This window comes from Labrus mixtus, chromosome 8 (genome assembly GCF_963584025.1).
Source record: "Labrus mixtus chromosome 8, fLabMix1.1, whole genome shotgun sequence".
NCBI classification, from domain to species: domain Eukaryota; kingdom Metazoa; phylum Chordata; class Actinopteri; order Labriformes; family Labridae; genus Labrus; species Labrus mixtus.
This window is the reverse complement of record NC_083619.1, coordinates 9,612,000-9,629,323: the sequence shown is the minus strand read 5'-3', so window position 1 is coordinate 9,629,323 and position 17,324 is coordinate 9,612,000. Positions and strand designations below refer to the sequence as shown.

Below are 17,324 nucleotides of genomic sequence, written 5' to 3'. Positions count from 1 at the left end.
TGCCCTATTCCCCCAAGAAAAGTGTTGTTCTCTGTTAACTTTGACACATCTGTTTACAGTGCACACTATGCTCTCTCTCTCTCTCTCTCTCTCTCTCTCTCTCTCTCTCTCTCTCTCTCTCTCTCCACCCCCCTCCCCTTCCCCCTCAATTTAATCCAATTTAACTCAAAGGACTTTATTGGCATGAAAGTTTCAAGAACAATGTTGCCAATGGGTCACAGTACAAATATCTGAACAGACACACTGTGAAACATGACTATGAGAAAAATCACACTAGAATTGAGATATATAAAATATATTGATATTTGAAACTCAATATAATATCCAAGTATGTGAACTTGTTTGTGTGCTAATGAATAGTTTGTAGGCTATTTAAGAATAGATGAATTGGTACAGTAGCCATATTGTCCCCCCATCCCCCCTCCCCCTCTCTCTGTTTAACAATTAAATTCAACTTTAATCTGAGAGCTTCTTTGGCAGGAACATTTCAAGACAAATTTGCCAAAGTATCAAAGTACAATTTGACATACATGCACACAAAAACAGAAATGGATTTTTTTTTTTTTTTAATTTTAGCAATACAAAACACAATAATTATAATACAGTAACTCTCTCTACCACACACACTCTCTCTCTCTCTCTCCCTCTCTCTCAGACACACATACACACCATTCTTTCAGCAGTGCTGGATTGCCATAGCAACAAGGATTGGCTAATGCTCCAAATATCTATGCTGAACCAGTCAGTTACAAATAGCATCCTCATGGGCCTCAGATATTCCGATCACTGGCATTTACTTAAATATAAAGAAGTGTGTGTGTGTGTGTGTGTGTGTGTGTGTGTGTGTGTGTGTGTGTGTGTGTGTGTGTGTGTGTGTGTGTGTGTGTGTGTGTGTGTGTGTGCCTGCCTTTCTGAGGAGAGCATTTATAGATATCGAAACATAGGCCTACTCTTGCCTACTGGATTGGTTATTGTTATGTTGTGAACCTGTAAGGACTCTGAATGACACATGATAATGAAGAAGAAGACAGATATGCTACTTTAATTAGAAATACAAGCCCACTATTGGTGTGCACCTCTAATTTGTCGTTTTGATTGTGTTTTCTGAAGGATCCCCAGGCCGGCAAACCTTGGATGAAAAATGGAGACCTTAGTCTGTTCCCCTACACTTGTATCTATTATATTATAACTGATGATAAGAGAGATTTGGTGCGCTCTATTTATAATTTGTGCGTCTCCGTGCGTCTCTCGTAATTAGCCAATGTACATCCATCTGCTCGCACTGCATCAGCTGCCACGGCGGGGCTTGTGTGCACGTCACAGATTTTTCTCTTCTTTCTCATTCCTCACCTTCCCCTTCTTGATTTTTTTTTGTTCCAGCAGAACATCTCTCCTTCTGCTCTCCCTCGCTCTCTCCCTCTCTTGGTCTCTCTCTCTCTCTCTCTCTCTCTCTCTCACTCTCTCACTCTCTCTCTCTCCTCTCTCTCTCTCTCTCCTCTCTCTCTTTTCTCTCCACACCGCCCACTCCACTCACCGCCGCCTCGCCGGCTTCTTCTTTGCCTCCCTGTCCACATCGCCCGCTGCCCCCTTTTCTGCGTTTTTGAAAGGGATAATAAGAGAGCGCACATTTTTTGGACCATAAAACCAAGAACAGCACAAAAAAAAAGAGAGAGACATCACCATGGCGAGCACCGAGGATAAACCGGCCAACAAGGAGAACACGTCCAGCTGGAAGGACTCCATCTACAACCCGAGGACCGGGGAGGTGCTGGGTCGCACGGCCAGCAGCTGGGGTAAGAATCCCCCAATTTATACAGCATTCAATTAGAAGACGTGCTTTGACATTCACGCACCTAATGTGGCGTCTTCCGTTTCCTCACAAAGCTTACATAGATGCGTCCCTCTTGAATGTGAAAACCTACTTTATATTTCTGTGCATGGATGGATGAGGCTACAATGACAGTCATATAGATATTGTTTCAGCGGAGGAGCCATCATTGGCCTACTTGAAGGTGTAAAGGAGAAGCCTGTACCAAGAGGGAGATTAATGATGCTAGGAAAGGTGTGCTTCAGCCCATCTTTGCTGCATAGACAGAAATAACCAACCAGGTGATCATCAATTAAACAGCAGACATTTATTTTTAGCTGTATTTATCTCCTGAATATAAATGATTATGAAGATTCTATAATGGAGACTCCAGATGATAAACCCCCCATTACCTAATCATCCATAAGGACTGTGCTACAGCATTCCTGAGCTGATGATGTCTCATCAGACCATACATTGTTTTATGTAATGATTGCCTGGCCATTTCCACGGTGAGGTAGAAACACAGCTTCCACCCTCCCTCTTGCAGCCGGCTCCTATAGGCTCGTGCGGTGCTGTCGGGCTGCTTGGGCCCCTGTGTTGCTGTGCAGTGGGATGCTCCATTGCAGTTGCATGGCCGCCCACATTAGCATGCCTGTCAAGGTCAAATGGGATTCCCCTCTCTCCTCTTTCTCTCTCTTTCACCCACTAGGCAGGTGCATTGTGGGATACTGTTGGAGAGGAAGGAGAGAAAGGGGAAATGTACAGCAGGAAGCTGAGGGGTCCATCCCTTTTTTTTCTTCCCCCCTCCTATCAACTTAGAGGGCATCCATGCTGTGCAGGCTGGATGGTCGTGAACCATTTTGAGTCAGATGTTTCCACAACACAGCTCTATTTTCTCTCCCACCCTTTTAAATGATATAGATTAGGTTGTCCCTAAATCAGGTGTGATTCGAGTGAAAATGGGTTCAAATTTGTTAGCATGTTAGCATCCCCCCCAATCCAAAATGGTTTCTCTCAAAGGGATTTTGCATTAAAATGTCAGTTTTCTCCAGTGAACTCCAGGAAGCATTTGTCTGAGCTTGTGTGTGGGAAAAGCTTATAGTGAATTATACATGACCTGTTTTTATGTCTCTTTTCTTCATTATGTCTCCCTTCTCCTTCATTTCCTCTAACTTCCTTCAGCCCTCATCCTGCTCTTCTACCTGGTTTTCTACTGTTTCCTGGCCGGTATGTTTGCCCTGACCATGTGGGTGATGCTGCTCACACTGGATGACAATGTGCCGAGGTACAGAGACCGCGTTCCCAGTCCAGGTTAGTGTCTCTCCACACTCTCCAAACAGGGGGAGGAAAACAGGGGCTTTCAGCTGCAGTAAATTCTCTTTTAGGCATTCATTATTCATGTTAGCACTGATGAGCTGCTGTCACAATAATGTGCAACATTACAGCTGCTTTTTGCATCGATCTGTTTTGAAAGTCTCTTCCTGTGTGATATCAGCTGCGAGGCCAGGAATGTTTTTTGTCCAGCTTGTAATTTGAGACAAATTCCAATGCTGGATGTGCATTAGTTTCTCCTGTTGTTATTGTTTGCTACTTTACTCAATGTTTACATGGTTTTGTGTTTCTGGCAGGGTTGGTGATACGTCCACATGCACTGGACATCGCTTTCAATAAATCCGACCCGCTGAAGTATGCTCAGTACGTCCAACACTTGGAGTCCTTCCTGCAGAGTAAGTGCACCCCCCCCCTCCCTGATAGAACGATAAATGAATATTAAAACAGATTCCACTCTCCTGGACCTTTTACCAATGACTCATTCCTTTAATCTCAAAACATCCTCACTCTTTCTCAGGCTACAATGATACTGAGCAGGAGAAGAACCTTGACTGCACTCGAGGAGACTACTTTAATCAGGAAGACACCGAGGAAATGATCAAGAAAGCTTGTCGCTTCAAGAGGAGCTTCTTGAGTCTCTGTTCCGGCCTCTCCGACACCAACTTTGGATATTCTGAGGGACGACCATGCATTCTGCTCAAAATGAACAGGGTAACAAACATCACCAGACCTACCTTTAGAATCAAACTGCTTTAAAAATGTAATATTTCATCTATCTTTTCAACCCTTTCTTCCTTCCCTGACAGCATCTAATCTGTACTCATTTAATCTCTCTCCCCGAAATAAAACATTATGTGAATTAAATCACATGCAGCCGTCTCACCCTCTACTGTTTCCCTCACCTCACAGATTATTGGCCTGAGGCCCCGCGGAGACCCTTACATCAACTGCACAGTCAAAGTAAACACTGTAATATCATCCATGTGTGACTTGCTTGTATGTGTAGTGTGTCCTTTTCATTTCTTTCATAAAAATAGCACTGGTGATCATAATTGTCTCAATATTTTTCTTTTTTGTTGATTTCATTTCTTCCTTCTTTTTTCTTTGTTTTGTGTCTGATTTCTTTCTGCATGCTGTCACTGACGGCTTTAGGGTAAGATAATATGTAAATTCAAAAGATAATAAGGCCAGTAGGAGTGTTAATACATTTTCTATTATGTAACAGATCATTATGCAGATGCCTTTATACCCATCATAGTGCCATATTAAAGCTGTTTTGACTCTAACAAGCGTAAATTTCAGTAACAAATGTCCTTAAGCACATTATAAGCACAACACTTCATGTTTTCCACTTCATTCAATTTCTTCGCTAACAACTTAGGGTCATTAATTGTCTTTTTTGTGTCCTGTCTCATGTAATGTTGTAAAAAACAAATGTCTCATTTGCTGTAAACTTAACAATTAAAATAAACATCCATTGATGATACTTACATTGACTAACATAATTTCCTTTTTGCAGAGAGAAAACCCAATTCAAATGCAGTATTTCCCAAGTGAGGGGAGTATTGATAAGATGTATTTCCCCTACTACGGAAAGAGAATCCATGTGAGTATCCTTCCTTTCGCTCAGATCACGTTCGCTAACATCCTCACATGGATGTTATTGACAAGTGTCTGTTGTTTTTTTCATGCAGGAGAATTATGTGCAGCCCCTTGTGGCCGTGAAGCTGCTGCTCACCAAGGAGGACTACAACAAGGAGCTGGCGGTGGAGTGCAGGGTAGAGGGCTCTGACCTCCGCAACAACGACGAGAGAGACAAGTTCCTGGGCCGCATCACCTTCAGGATCAAGGTTGTCGAGTAAACAAGATCATAGACGGTATAAAGGGAGAAGCCCAATGCAGAGGCTGCCAGCGTTTGCTAAGGATTTGTGTTTAAAAATTCTAATAAAAGGGAAGGAAGTGTCAAATATGTCACAAAGGTGGCATTTTTGGAGGGGTGTGGCCAAACAGTTTGATAGAGATGAGTTGAGAGCCAGTTAGATACAGATGCTGAATGTTGCTTTGATGACATTTCTGACCTTTCTTTCCTTCATGATTCCTTGCTGACCTCCGCAAACATCCCCAGACCATCAAACAGGCTCTCCTCCTCCATCTATCTATCTATCCGTTCATTCCCCCCTTTGCACTCCTCATTCCTCAGTCTTTGGTTTCAGCATAGGTGTGATTAGATAACTTATAGCCATCGCAACCAAGCCATTTGGAGCTGTTGTGTAATTGCAGATATGTCTCTTTTTTTTTTTAATGGTTTTTAGATCTTCCTGCTGTCAGGAAGTGAGTGTTGATTTTCATCTCTCTAAAGAACGACTGTATTATCGCCATTGTTGAGAGGATTTTTATCTTGCTGTATAGAACAAGTGAGAAGGTAGAACATTTCCGGCACACATCTTCAGAGTATTCACATTATCACATCACAAAGATTTCATAGGAACGTACCTTGATAATCAACTATAGCCACTCTATCCTTGTATATGAAATGCCAACTACAAAGTCCCTTTCTACATATAAATACATTGTGATCCTTACCATATTTAGGGAATTATAGATAGATCTTTGTGTTGTGGCCTGCGTAGCCATAACAACAGTCTTGTGCCGTCTGTCCGTCTGTCTGCATGTCCGTCTGTCTGCCCGTCTTCCTGTTTTTACTCACCTCCACTGCAATAGCCAACATACGGGTGAGCCGTCCAGGACTAGAAAAGTTGTCTCGCTCCTCCTTGCAGGGTGCTGCGAATCTATGGTGGCCAAGGAGACACACACACACACACACACACACACACACACACACATGCACAAACACACACACACACACACACACACACACACACACACACACACGCACACAAACAGAAGGTACAGTGTATAAATTACTCTTAAATGGAGAGGCGCTGAGGAAGCGTTGCTAGAAGAAAAAGTTCACTGTAACTATGTACTGTATATCTTTAACGTGATCTGTATATCTATCTGGGTCTCAAAGATTGTTTGTTAGTTTTCTCTCTTCTTCAGCCTGTTGATCTGATTGTCTGCCAACCTATTACTCTTTAATGTATATATATATACACTATCTACCATATTAACTTTATTCACACTGTATTTTTGTCACAAAACACAATGTCTGTGCACTGTAAAGAAATAATTTAAGCAAAGATTTACAGGAAATTATCTTATTCAAAGCTATGTTTACACAGTCTTAAAAGGAACCCGCATTTGAAAGAACAACTTGTAACATCTCTTCAGGGTGCCTTAAGACCTGATGAAATAAATTGTGAAATAAAAGTGATTTTGAAGAAAAAAAAAAGATTTTCCAGTGTCTGTTTAATAATTATTATTTAATTAAGTCTATTGTGGATAGATGTTCTCAGTCAATCTACTTTATATCTACTATGTTATTAACCATTTACTAAAAATGCCCAAAGAAAAATGTTAAAGTCGTGCACCTGAAATTGAAGCCCAGTTTCAATACAGTAGCAAAATAATCCTTTAGTGTCAAAATAAGAGCACTGGTTCTGTAGAATGTTTTATTGTGTGTAACAAAGGGACTCTACAACACTGCTTTTTGTGAGGGGTCGTGAGCTAAAGAGCAGCTGAGGAAATTATTCTTTTAATCTTGAAAATGCTCTGTATGTTTGAATTTGTGTGTTCAACGTTCTTTAGAGTATATCATAATCAGAGTAGAAATATATCTGTAGATTTCCATAATATAGTTTCGTAATAATGTAAAGAATTCTGTAAGTACTATAGTATATCTTTACCATTTAACTATAATAACTATATTTAATCAAGTGCAGTAAAGGTTCCTTAAAGTTCAGCATTCACGAGGAAGAACCGTATTTGAGTAATTGTGAAAGTTTAATAAAAACTGTCCTATAATGCTCTAAGGTTAAAACACCAGAAACACCGGGACAAGTTCATTTGGTTAATTTACCACAACAATTATTTTGGAATGAATACATTTGTGTTGATTGAAGTTATGAATTACATTAGATGTTGAAATCATGAGTACGTGTTCTCTTACCTGACAGTAGAGAGAGAGTCTTTGCCGTCTTGAGTGGGATTGTGTCATGGTTAAACCTTTCATCTCAATCTCATCCCTGCCATCATTGTAGCACAAATCTGTAGCCACGTGAGGGAGCCAGAAACAAAGACAGAGTGAGCTGTTATTAACAATGTGGTTCAGACACAATGCTGCCACAGGGCCTGAGGGGGTCAGTGTGGCCATTTACCATCCCACATGTCTTCATTTTGAGGTTTTTCTAACCAGACAAATCAATGTCAACAAATCCACATGATTAAACGTGCCAACATTTTACATCAGTCGATAGCTGCTGGGAAACAAGCTTTGAGGGTAGTTGCTGTAGATCCTTATTCTACTTAATCATTTAAAACCAACCTTTCTAAAGTCTAATGCGAAGCTCTTGGCTTCAATGGCCAAGGTAAAAGATCATTTGGATTTGTGTCAAGTGTTGTGTGGTGCATCAGGTATGTCTGCAAGTTTGCTTATAGCTATTTCTAATTATTTTGATGGTAACACTTTACAACAAGGTACACACATTTTGCATAATTACTAGGGTACAAATGAGGAACTAACTACTAACTGACAAAGTTAATGAGATAGACAGTGATCAACATCAAATAGTATAGAGAAGCTATCTGAATCATTACTGAATCATTACTTACCTCGTCTGTGTCCCCTACAGTAACGTGTTTCATTACTACAAACTAAACTTATAACCTACTCAGTACATTACAAAGTCTCCCTTCCCTCCCCTTTTCATTCGTTACCATTTTACCTTTGATGAAACTGTATTTACCCATAATGCATTACACCGCCATGCTTCCATCAATCCAGAGTGCATGTAACATTAGTGATGATACTATAACAAGAAAATGAACTAAAGGACTTTATTGTACATTTGAACACTTCTAATAACAACATGTAAAAAGTGTTTTTCTAATAAATAAAAAATGCATTTCAAAATATAAACTCATTAAGGCACCTGTGAGTAATGAGATTTTTGTCTTATTTTACTCGGGTACAACAAAGAAGTAACTCGTGATTAGGTAATGATTCAGTAACTACTCTTTCTGATGCCCCACTTTGTTCTATATTAAGTTATCATTAGCTACTCATTGTAGTGGTAGTAAGTTCCTCATTTATCTATTTATATCTGCACCTTATTCTTCTATGTAAATACTTGCTGCTGTTTTTTATCCTGCACTACAACGAGCCAAATGCAACAAAATTTTGTTCTTATCTGCACCGTAAAGTACAAGTTTGAATGACAATAAAGAAAGTCTAAGTCTAAGTCTAAGTAATTTAGTCCCAAGTAACAATGTCAAATATATGTACCTTTTTGTGTGCATGAATTCACCAGTAACTCTGCACAGAAGTCAGAAAAAATCAGGTCAGTGTTAAAAGTTGTTGGATCATACCTGTCGCCTCTAATGTCACCTCATCTCTATCTACCAGCTCCCACAATGCCCCGAGGCAAGAGCAGCAGCTCTGTCTTTGACTGTCAGCAAGTCGCCTTGTCCCCAAGTCCCACTGGAGGTCACATAATCTCTCAGGGTTTAGCTGGATCCACCTTAGCGTCTTCTAAACTCTTACTGTCCTTGGGTTGCAGTACGGTAAACAAGTGCTGTTGGGAGACGCACACAAAAAAAGAACAGATATTTTCATCTGCCAATTAGTTGGGGTTTGGAAAGGGTGTGGATTTCAGAAATCATTCAAACTGAAATGAAGGAAACAGTGTTTTCTGGGCTATCAACTTAAATTCCAGGATCATTTTATACAGAAAAGGCAACAGCCGAATTTCCCTTCTCTTCATTTAAAGGTAATAGCCTGATTTGCATTTGATTTTATTGGTCTATACTTTCATTTCATTCATACAGCATGGTTTCCAAAAGACAAATATAAATGTCAAAATGTGTATAAATGTGTTTTTGAGCTGAGCAATGCTGCCACTTCCTGTGTTAACCTGTCTATTCACTGTAACATTGAGATGCTTCAAAACCTGGAGGGGGATTTGAAGCTGATTTAAGCAAAGAAGGCGCAAGGATAATACTTGTTATCGCCTTATCAGCTAAGAGTTGAACTTGCTAATTTGCGGCAGCCTGGAGCACAGCCTGGCTGTAGTCAGCATCCTGGAAGGGATTAATGCAGCTGATATTTTTAGGTTTTACTCCATAGTCCTCAACAGCACTTTCTCTGTGGTTATATATAGTGAAACAACATCCGTAACATTGCACAATCCTCTGACGCTGGTGGTAGACGAGCTCCAGACCTCGACGAAGGTATGGAGACAAAGACATTAATTTCAATGAACATAAAAAAGGACACCGTTTTCAAAAGACATGTTTTGATTTATTCAAATGATTCTGCAGTCAAGGAAATTTCTGCTTTACATTTTTTCAGTTCTATAGTAGTGTTTCCTTTCATGTAATATTTACAAGTACATATGTGTCATTTATATTTATATCGTATTCACATTAACTGTAAACACTCAACTCTGCCCAACATCTGGAAATTCAAAAACTTAAGCAAATAATTACCCTGAGACAAGTTAAACAAAAATTACGAGGACTTTCTTTGAACTAACCAATGTCTCTAAACTCAACAACCAAAGCAGTGGTGTTTTCTTTTTTATTGGGGATCCGGCTAGTTTGAGTTACTCATATTCATCTCAAACTAAGAAAAGAGCTCTGATGTTTTACAGTGTTTCAGGGTTGTGAACAGGGCAACCTACGTGTTCCTGGTACAGGAATTTATTGCCCAACTCCTCTAAAATGTTTCTCCTTCATATGCAGTAAGTAACTGCTATTTCTGCTCTCATGTCTCTCCCAGCATCCCAGGGCTACACAGTTCTCACTAAGTTGAGCCTCATAGCACCAACAGTAGAGGGACTTAGTGAAGAGCTGTTTGGTATTCTTCATCTTATTTTTAAATAGATCAATAGATACTACATTTTAAATAACTTACACATTTACCTTCCTCTCTGTGCATAGATAGATTTCTTTATATACAATACATACAATAGCAACAATTGCTTTTTCTAGCTTTTGTCAAACTAAATCGTCAGGCGGAGAGAAAAGCGCCTGGATGCACTTGCAGTGATCGGGGTTTAGGACCACAGCATAAAATGTTTAATACTTGAATTTTCTCTGAGCCTAAATAGCACTTTGTATTGCAGAAACAATTAAACCTTTGATGGCATCAATACAAGAAGCAAGATGGTGGGTTAGTGCTTTTTTGAGACAGTTTAGATTTAGATTTTTTTCACCAAAAGGTCATTAGTATTTCTGGCACAAAGGCCTTTATCTTCCTAATCTAACACTCATCCAAAGATTGTTATATTTCCCCCTAGCAGTAGTTTTTGGTCAACATGTTTGCAAGTCTAAATAATTACATACATGTATTTACAAGAGACGTTGTAATACAAAGAGATGATGTTTAAAATACATCATCATGTCCTCAATATTTTACTGAACCTCGCCTTGAAAGCAGCAGATCTCTAAACCATGAGCATCTTTAAAAGAGAGGGATAGTACATCTATCCCAACATAGATGCTCGTGCTCACCTCCCTCCGTTCATCTTTTACATCAGTGTTAATGCGCATCTGACCAAGAAAAGCAACAATTTATTGAGTGTTATAAATGGTAGATACAAACATGTGGCCTCTCACAGCAATATACACGTGCCAGACTTCTTTTCGTCATCAGGATCTCCTCCGCCCTCTTTCCTGTTGGGATCGTTGAGCTCATCAAACAGTCCAGTGTCAACCATCTCCTGCTGCCACTGAATGGCCACAGCACCTGTGCTAAACTCCTTGAAGAATTTGTCGTCCTTTGCGTCAAACTCGATACCTTTGATCTCGGAGAACTCAGCGATGTCGCCAGTGTCCTTGGCGTAGACGACGTTGGGCTTGGGCACCCAGGGAGGATCGACCAGGCCGGCCTCCAGACGGGGGAAGTTTATGGATTTGAACCACTCGTGCTTCCTGGGATCTTCCAAGTTGTTCCTAAAGATAAGGCAAGTGTCAGTATTTCAAAACTACAGTGTCAGAAATAAAGACTAAGTGGCAGCACAGGTGGAAATGATGATGAAATGAAGATTTTTTTTTAGCCATGTGTTGCCCTAACTAAACTGGTTCCATTTTTAATTTTTAATTATGACAAACTAGGATTATGATATTTTTTTAAATGTGAAACGGCTTTCAGAAATAATATCATAAAATACCTCTGCAAATTCCAATAAACTAAAATGTACATAATATCTTGCCAAATCCATGCTAATGCATGCAGCCACTTAAAATAAGTGTCTTTCTTACAGCTTAAAAGTGTAGAAGAAGCTCTTACTTCATGCCAAGACGCTCTTCAATTTTCTTCTTGAGGAACCCCTGGATGATGTCTTTGGTGGGAGCATCAAAGCACTTGTGCTCCCACTTGGGTTCCTCGTTTTGAATACGGCGCTGTACCTCCTCCTTCTCCACCTTCTCTTTCTTGTTGTCAGGGCCTTTGAAAGGTGTGTAGCCAGCAACCATCTCATAAATACTGCAACCAAGGGCCCACCAGTCCACTGATGTCCTGTAGGGAGTTTTGCTAAGAAGCTCCGGGGCCATGTACGCTCCAGTACCAGCCTGGAGGAGAGAAATAAGTGGACAAAAAAAGAGTGAATATGAGGTTTGTATACAAGGCATTTATGAAATGATTGTGTGCTTCATATGAGTAGTAACTTTTTGATATTTTTTCCATTTGTAGCAAGTTCTCCAGATAAAAAAATAGACTGTCAATCATAAAGAAATATAAAGGCTTATGTCATAGAACAGTGAAATGCTTGATGTGAACAGTAAATTCCTGAAAAGACTCAGAAAACAGGAAGAGGTTCTTGTGGAAGGTAAAAAGCAAACTTGAAGGTCAGTAGCCTGGGTTACTACATATTTACTCCAGCCTTCATGTTCTCTTTCTGTCCCTGTCTGTGTTACTTTCACCTTTCCCTCTCTTGCTCACTCTCTCCCCTCTCCTCTGCTCCCAACCCTCTTTGACCAGCAGCTTAATCCTAATGCTAAGCTTACTACCTGTCAAGAGTCATGTATGTCTACACACTGACAGAGTTGTCCAGGCTCTTATATAAAGGCTGACCATTTCTGGAAGCTAGTGTCACCATCAGAGATACGTAACATCCGGACTACACGGAGCCATGCATCTCATTTATTATGAATGCACACACTCTGCACACTAGCATTGAGCCAATGTCCTGGAGAAACATGTTTTTGCATATTTTAGCATAAGTTGAAGTGTTGCCACAAGTGAGTGTAGGAGGCTGCATCATTTTTAAGACTATTTCTATAACTTTTGTGACTTTTAAACTCAGAAAAAAATACATCAAATCAATTATTTGTTCTTTTCCATGTCAGAATGTGATCTCTAAACACGTTTGGTACCTTAAGATCAACCCTTTACCTTCTTTGACAAGACTATGACCCTGGCTCAACCCTTCAAGCTGATTATTGGGAAAATGTTACAACAGCTCACTTGATCAAATGTATGCAGGATGTGCTGCAAAACATGTCCTATTACTTGCTCCTCTGTCACCTCACATGCAAGTCTCTCAAATTTCGGCAGTTATTTTTACTTCCCCAGTTGGCATTTTATAACTATATTTTGAGCATATGCAATGTGTGTATCTGTTAGTAAGCTGTTTAACCGTGCACGTAAAGAACCTGCACACCCTGGTCAGTCGAAGAGGCCAAACTGTTATGTAGAATCACACAGGTTACAAAATTATCACCTAAATTAATCTGATCTTGGTTCAAACAAGGAACAGATCTCGTTTGTCAACCCAGTTTAAGTCACCTTGTTTGCAAGCTAACATGTCTGAATATATTCATCATAGGTTTTTACCTGGATCTGTCAATCTAATCAGGGACAGACTTGTGTAATGCCACTAAGAGGATTAGGGGACCAAAGCCAGCCTTGCCTGTAGGAGGTTAGCCCAGTCATTTTGGCTGGCTGAGGAGCATCAGAGTACTGGATAATGAGCTTACTGGACTTTCATGGAACTGAGAGCTTACTCTTTGCTACTGCAAGTAAGTCTCTAAGAAACTGAAAAGGAAACCATTCTTAGTGGTTAAAATATCATATGAGTAGTAAAAAAAATAAAAAATAAAGACCCTTTTGAAATGATTCTATTTGTCCTGAGTCTTTACTTTATCTGTAATTTACAAGGTTATGGTCACATATATGCATGAAGAATCTTTGTGGGCAACTGGTACATTTTAAAGCTCAGTGATTGATCTGCCCAGCAATCATGTCCATAACTCCCACTGTGCAGCCACTTAGTGTAAAAAAGAAATACAAAAAAGACTGAACTTACAAATAACATTGCTTCTCAAGTTAAAAGAAAAGACATCAGGTAAAAGGCTTTGTAATGTGTTGTGGGAAGTAACTTCAGCACAGATAAGAAAAACTAAGAAAAAGTAATTTATGCAGAGGGAAAAACTCTACAGCAAGATCTGTGGACTTCAGACATAGCCCTTTACAAAATGTTGGCATATAAATGGCCATGCTATAATCTGTCACTAAAGGATCAATTTAGTTATATAATGGATTCAGAGTCACTCATTGCAGAGATCTTTAAGTAGTAATCCCTGTCCGGATTTAAAGTAAAAACCCCACTAAGATTGACAGCCTGTCCAGAAGCCTGAGCTCAGATTCTCCTCTTTAGATCAGTGAACTCTGAGAGGGTGAAGATGTAGAGCAGGTATCACCCAGCCAAGTTGCTCTGTTTTTTAATCTTTTCTGTGTCACACTTTGTGTCTAAGTATGTGAATGAGCACGTGGCCATCATCTTGATGTTTCAAAGTTCAGCTTCTCTGTAAAGAGTCAGTTGGGGATTATTGCCTGACCTCTGCTCTGCTCCACATACACTTTCAATAATAGATGTGTGTGACCCTCAAGGGTGGGCATCTGTCATCATGATGTAAAATCATGCTATGATTCAATATTTTTCATTTCTGACATCTCACCACTTTGTCCCCTAATGTATAAATAAATAGCATCCTTAATGCTAGGAGAGTGCACATCCTATTGTAGTTCAAAAGTCAAGAGGCATTTGCAATTTCAGCCAGGATAACACTCACCATCTGGGTGACGGTCTTCTCTGGAACAATCTCTATGGCCAAACCCAAATCTGAAAGTCGGCACTGGCCTAGACTATCCAGCAACACGTTCTCTGGCTTCATATCACGATATATGATATTCATGTCATGCAGATGCAGAATGCCAGTCGTGATCTGCGCTGTGTAGTGGATGACGCGTTTCATCTCAATGCCCTTGTCCACACCTTTTCCATCATAGCCCATGTTGTAAATGTGATATTTGAGATCTCCTCCATTCATCAGGGTCATGACAAGGCACAGGTGGGTCTTGGTGTCATAAGCGTATCCCAAGTTGACCAGAAACAGGCTATTAACTTTTTCCAAGATCTTCTTCTCCAATAGGGCCATCTTCTCACCACCCTTCTTCTTCAGTCGTTTTTTACACAACTTCTTACAGGCATACATCTGGCCTGTGTTCTTAACTTGAACAGCACATACCTGTGGAAAGACATTTTTGTTAAAAAGAAACTCATTTCTAGTACCAATGTTAAAAAACGTTATTTGATTATTCTAAACCCATTTCCCGAAGTCTTAATACATGAACTACTGGATTAAAACTAACATGCAGGCCTCTAGGTAGCAGAGGAACAATTAAACACAATTGTTTGAATGACTGAAATCTTTATGTAGTTCCACTTTTGTTTAAAAGTGTAGCTTAAATCCAAGTATGCTCCAGGAAAATTGTATATTTAAAAGTCACTAGCACAGTATTATTACATTATAAATGGACAAATAGATTTAATTTTCAAAGTAAGCCATTCACCATGTTTGCCATATTTAAGTATTTAAAAAACTATTTTACACAAGCAGAAGAGAATTTGTCCAACTCAATAATTGCTGAATCACAGGGTCAGGTTTGTAATTAAACTGAGAAAGTTACAATAGCAGTGAAGGTTGGTCCGGTATCAAAGTTCTTTGATCAGATCAAATGATTTGTTTCTTTGTTTCACTCCTAATCACTTTAGAAGAAAACTGTATTCTAGCATTCATAAAACAGATTTGGAATTTGTTATATTTAACATGATGTAAATTAAAACATTACTGTAAGTACTTTTTTATGCCTTAACCACTTTCTATATTCCTTTTGGTTTATACATATCATTCGGTTTCCTGAAATGTGGTTGTAGCATGCTGCTATGAGCTAAAATGCTGTTATGAGGTTCCTCAAGGGCCATTTGTGGGTCCTCGTTACTTTTTATGCTCTCAGCCAAACCGATGACATGATAATTAATTTTATTATGACAGCTCTCATCATCAATCTTAAAACGTTAAACAATATATATTGCTCTTTTCTATTTCAGCAATTTATACAATCGTTGTTTGCAAAACATTGTCTCACAGGCACCTTCTCTAACCATCTACTGTAAAATAAATGTATATTCTTTGTTATTTTTGGACATGTTCTACTGTCATATTCAGGTGTGTACTGGAACACAGATCTTGATAAGGCAATGCAAATTTTAGTTGATAAGTATTTCTTTTTAAATCATATAACCCTGCACAAGATACCAAACAACGATTACTTTCTTGAAGATCGTTGCTTTGCAGATGTTACATTGCAGATGTTACATTGCAACATAAGACATGATTTCCTCAACTTAACATGGTACACCTATAAGCCACATAACTTCATGGTCACCTTGAGACATGTTAAATCCTCATGATTATGTAAGGCTTGATCTCTTATCCTAGACAATCCTTTCTTATGCTTAGAAGCCAATACATCCCTGTAGATTTCAAAAATAGAATAAAACTGACAATGCACTGTAATTATCTCCTGTAGCACCATCACAATAATCACAAAAGCTGTGGAATGCATATCTTCTGTTAATAATTTAATATACTGCAAAAAATTATGTAGATAACTCGTATTTTGGAAACTGGAAACACTTTCATACATTGGATGGCCCTTAAGAGTTCTTCTGTTTGAATAATACTAAGAGTTAAGTTATTAAGCCTAACACAAATTCCAAATGAGGTTACAAATTGAAGAGTTTTCATGCTTACCTCTCCAAAGCCACCTTTCCCCAGAGTTCTAAACTCATAGAAGTATTTGTCACTGATGGGCTGTTTCTCGTACTCTTTCCACTGGAGGAATTTATCAAAGTAGGGGCCGGCCTGGTAGTCTGTAAAGGGTTTGTCTTTGAGATAACTTCGTACGCCTTCCTGGACCTTGGATTTCATCACCTCCTCAAAGTTGGCATCTGTCACTCCCTTGCATTTTTCACCAGGCTCCCCGCTGAGAAAGGACAGGAAATTTTTGGAGTCAGCCTTGCAAAACTTTTTGATGATGTTTTGGCGGGCCTTGTCTTTTGCTGCACCTTCAGCCAGATCCCAATCATAGAGCTCATCCAGGAAATCAGCAGCCAGCTTGAAATCTTTGTTGTTTGCCAGGAAATCACGGAAAAACTTTTTGCCAATAGGCTGCCTTTCACAAAGTGATGTAAAGTCCTTGTCGATGGAAGCTCGTACTGTAGCACATTGCTCAGGCTTTGGGAGAGCCAAGCTTCGACGGCGCTTTTTCATCTCCTTGTCATCACCACCCTGGGCTTTTAGGTAGGCCGTATTGGCCACCAGGTTATCCAATCCCCCCATGTCACACATCTTGGCGGCTGTATGTGGTCTGTCCCCCCTAAGTGACTGGGTTCTTCAGTGGCCCTCTTACAGCAGCGCAGTGTCTTTCAGAATGTATCAGTGTGAGACTGCAATTCCCTCCAAAGCCAGCCAGTAAGTGAGCTCCTTCACCCAGCCTACCTGGATTCCGAAGACACACTGACACACCCAGTAATTACTCATTTAGAATTAAATACCAGGGAGGGATTTTGGCTTAAGGATCTTTGTGTGGTCTATTCGAGGATGCTGTGCACGGAAAGGGAATCGTAAGCGGGCTCTGTCCTAAGAGGCTTTGTAACTCTCTATATTTGCTCTTGCTGTTCAGTAGTCTCCAAGTGTGGTTCTAAGGGTTCTGTTG

At 39.8% G+C, this 17,324-nt stretch overlaps 2 protein-coding genes across 2 annotated transcripts; one reads left to right on the top strand and one right to left on the bottom strand.

Annotated features, from left to right (window-relative positions):
- Positions 1 to 1,488: 1,488 nt before the first annotated feature.
- On the top strand, positions 1,489 to 6,034 carry atp1b3a (ATPase Na+/K+ transporting subunit beta 3a). The gene is made up of 7 exons (XM_061044124.1): positions 1,489 to 1,793; positions 2,993 to 3,121; positions 3,439 to 3,537; positions 3,660 to 3,853; positions 4,052 to 4,102; positions 4,662 to 4,748; positions 4,837 to 6,034. Exons 1-7 carry the CDS (start codon positions 1,682 to 1,684, stop codon positions 5,002 to 5,004), a joined length of 840 nt encoding a protein of 279 aa, XP_060900107.1. The 5' UTR covers positions 1,489 to 1,681; the 3' UTR covers positions 5,005 to 6,034.
- Positions 6,035 to 9,538: 3,504 nt separating this feature from the next.
- On the bottom strand, positions 9,539 to 17,128 carry grk7a (G protein-coupled receptor kinase 7a). The gene is made up of 4 exons (XM_061044122.1): positions 16,361 to 17,128; positions 14,336 to 14,791; positions 11,553 to 11,833; positions 9,539 to 11,215 (listed from the first exon to the last, which is right to left on the bottom strand). The coding sequence occupies exons 1-4, from the start codon at positions 16,955 to 16,957 to the stop codon at positions 10,876 to 10,878; spliced, it is 1,674 nt and encodes a 557-aa protein (XP_060900105.1). The 5' UTR covers positions 16,958 to 17,128; the 3' UTR covers positions 9,539 to 10,875.
- Positions 17,129 to 17,324: the final 196 nt, after the last annotated feature.

Coding starts and splice junctions, on each gene's coding strand:
- atp1b3a (XM_061044124.1), top strand. CDS start 1,682: ATGGCGAGCACCGAGGATAAACCGGCCAACAAGGAGAACACGTCCAGC. Junction 1,794..2,992: donor TCGCACGGCCAGCAGCTGGG/GTAAGAATCCCC, acceptor AACTTCCTTCAG/CCCTCATCCTGCTCTTCTAC. Junction 4,749..4,836: donor ACTACGGAAAGAGAATCCAT/GTGAGTATCCTT, acceptor TTTTTCATGCAG/GAGAATTATGTGCAGCCCCT.
- grk7a (XM_061044122.1), bottom strand. CDS start 16,957: ATGTGTGACATGGGGGGATTGGATAACCTGGTGGCCAATACGGCCTAC. Junction 14,792..16,360: donor GGAAAGGTGGCTTTGGAGAG/GTAAGCATGAAA, acceptor GTCTTTCCACAG/GTATGTGCTGTTCAAGTTAA. Junction 11,216..11,552: donor GAAGAGCGTCTTGGCATGAA/GTAAGAGCTTCT, acceptor CCTTATCTTTAG/GAACAACTTGGAAGATCCCA.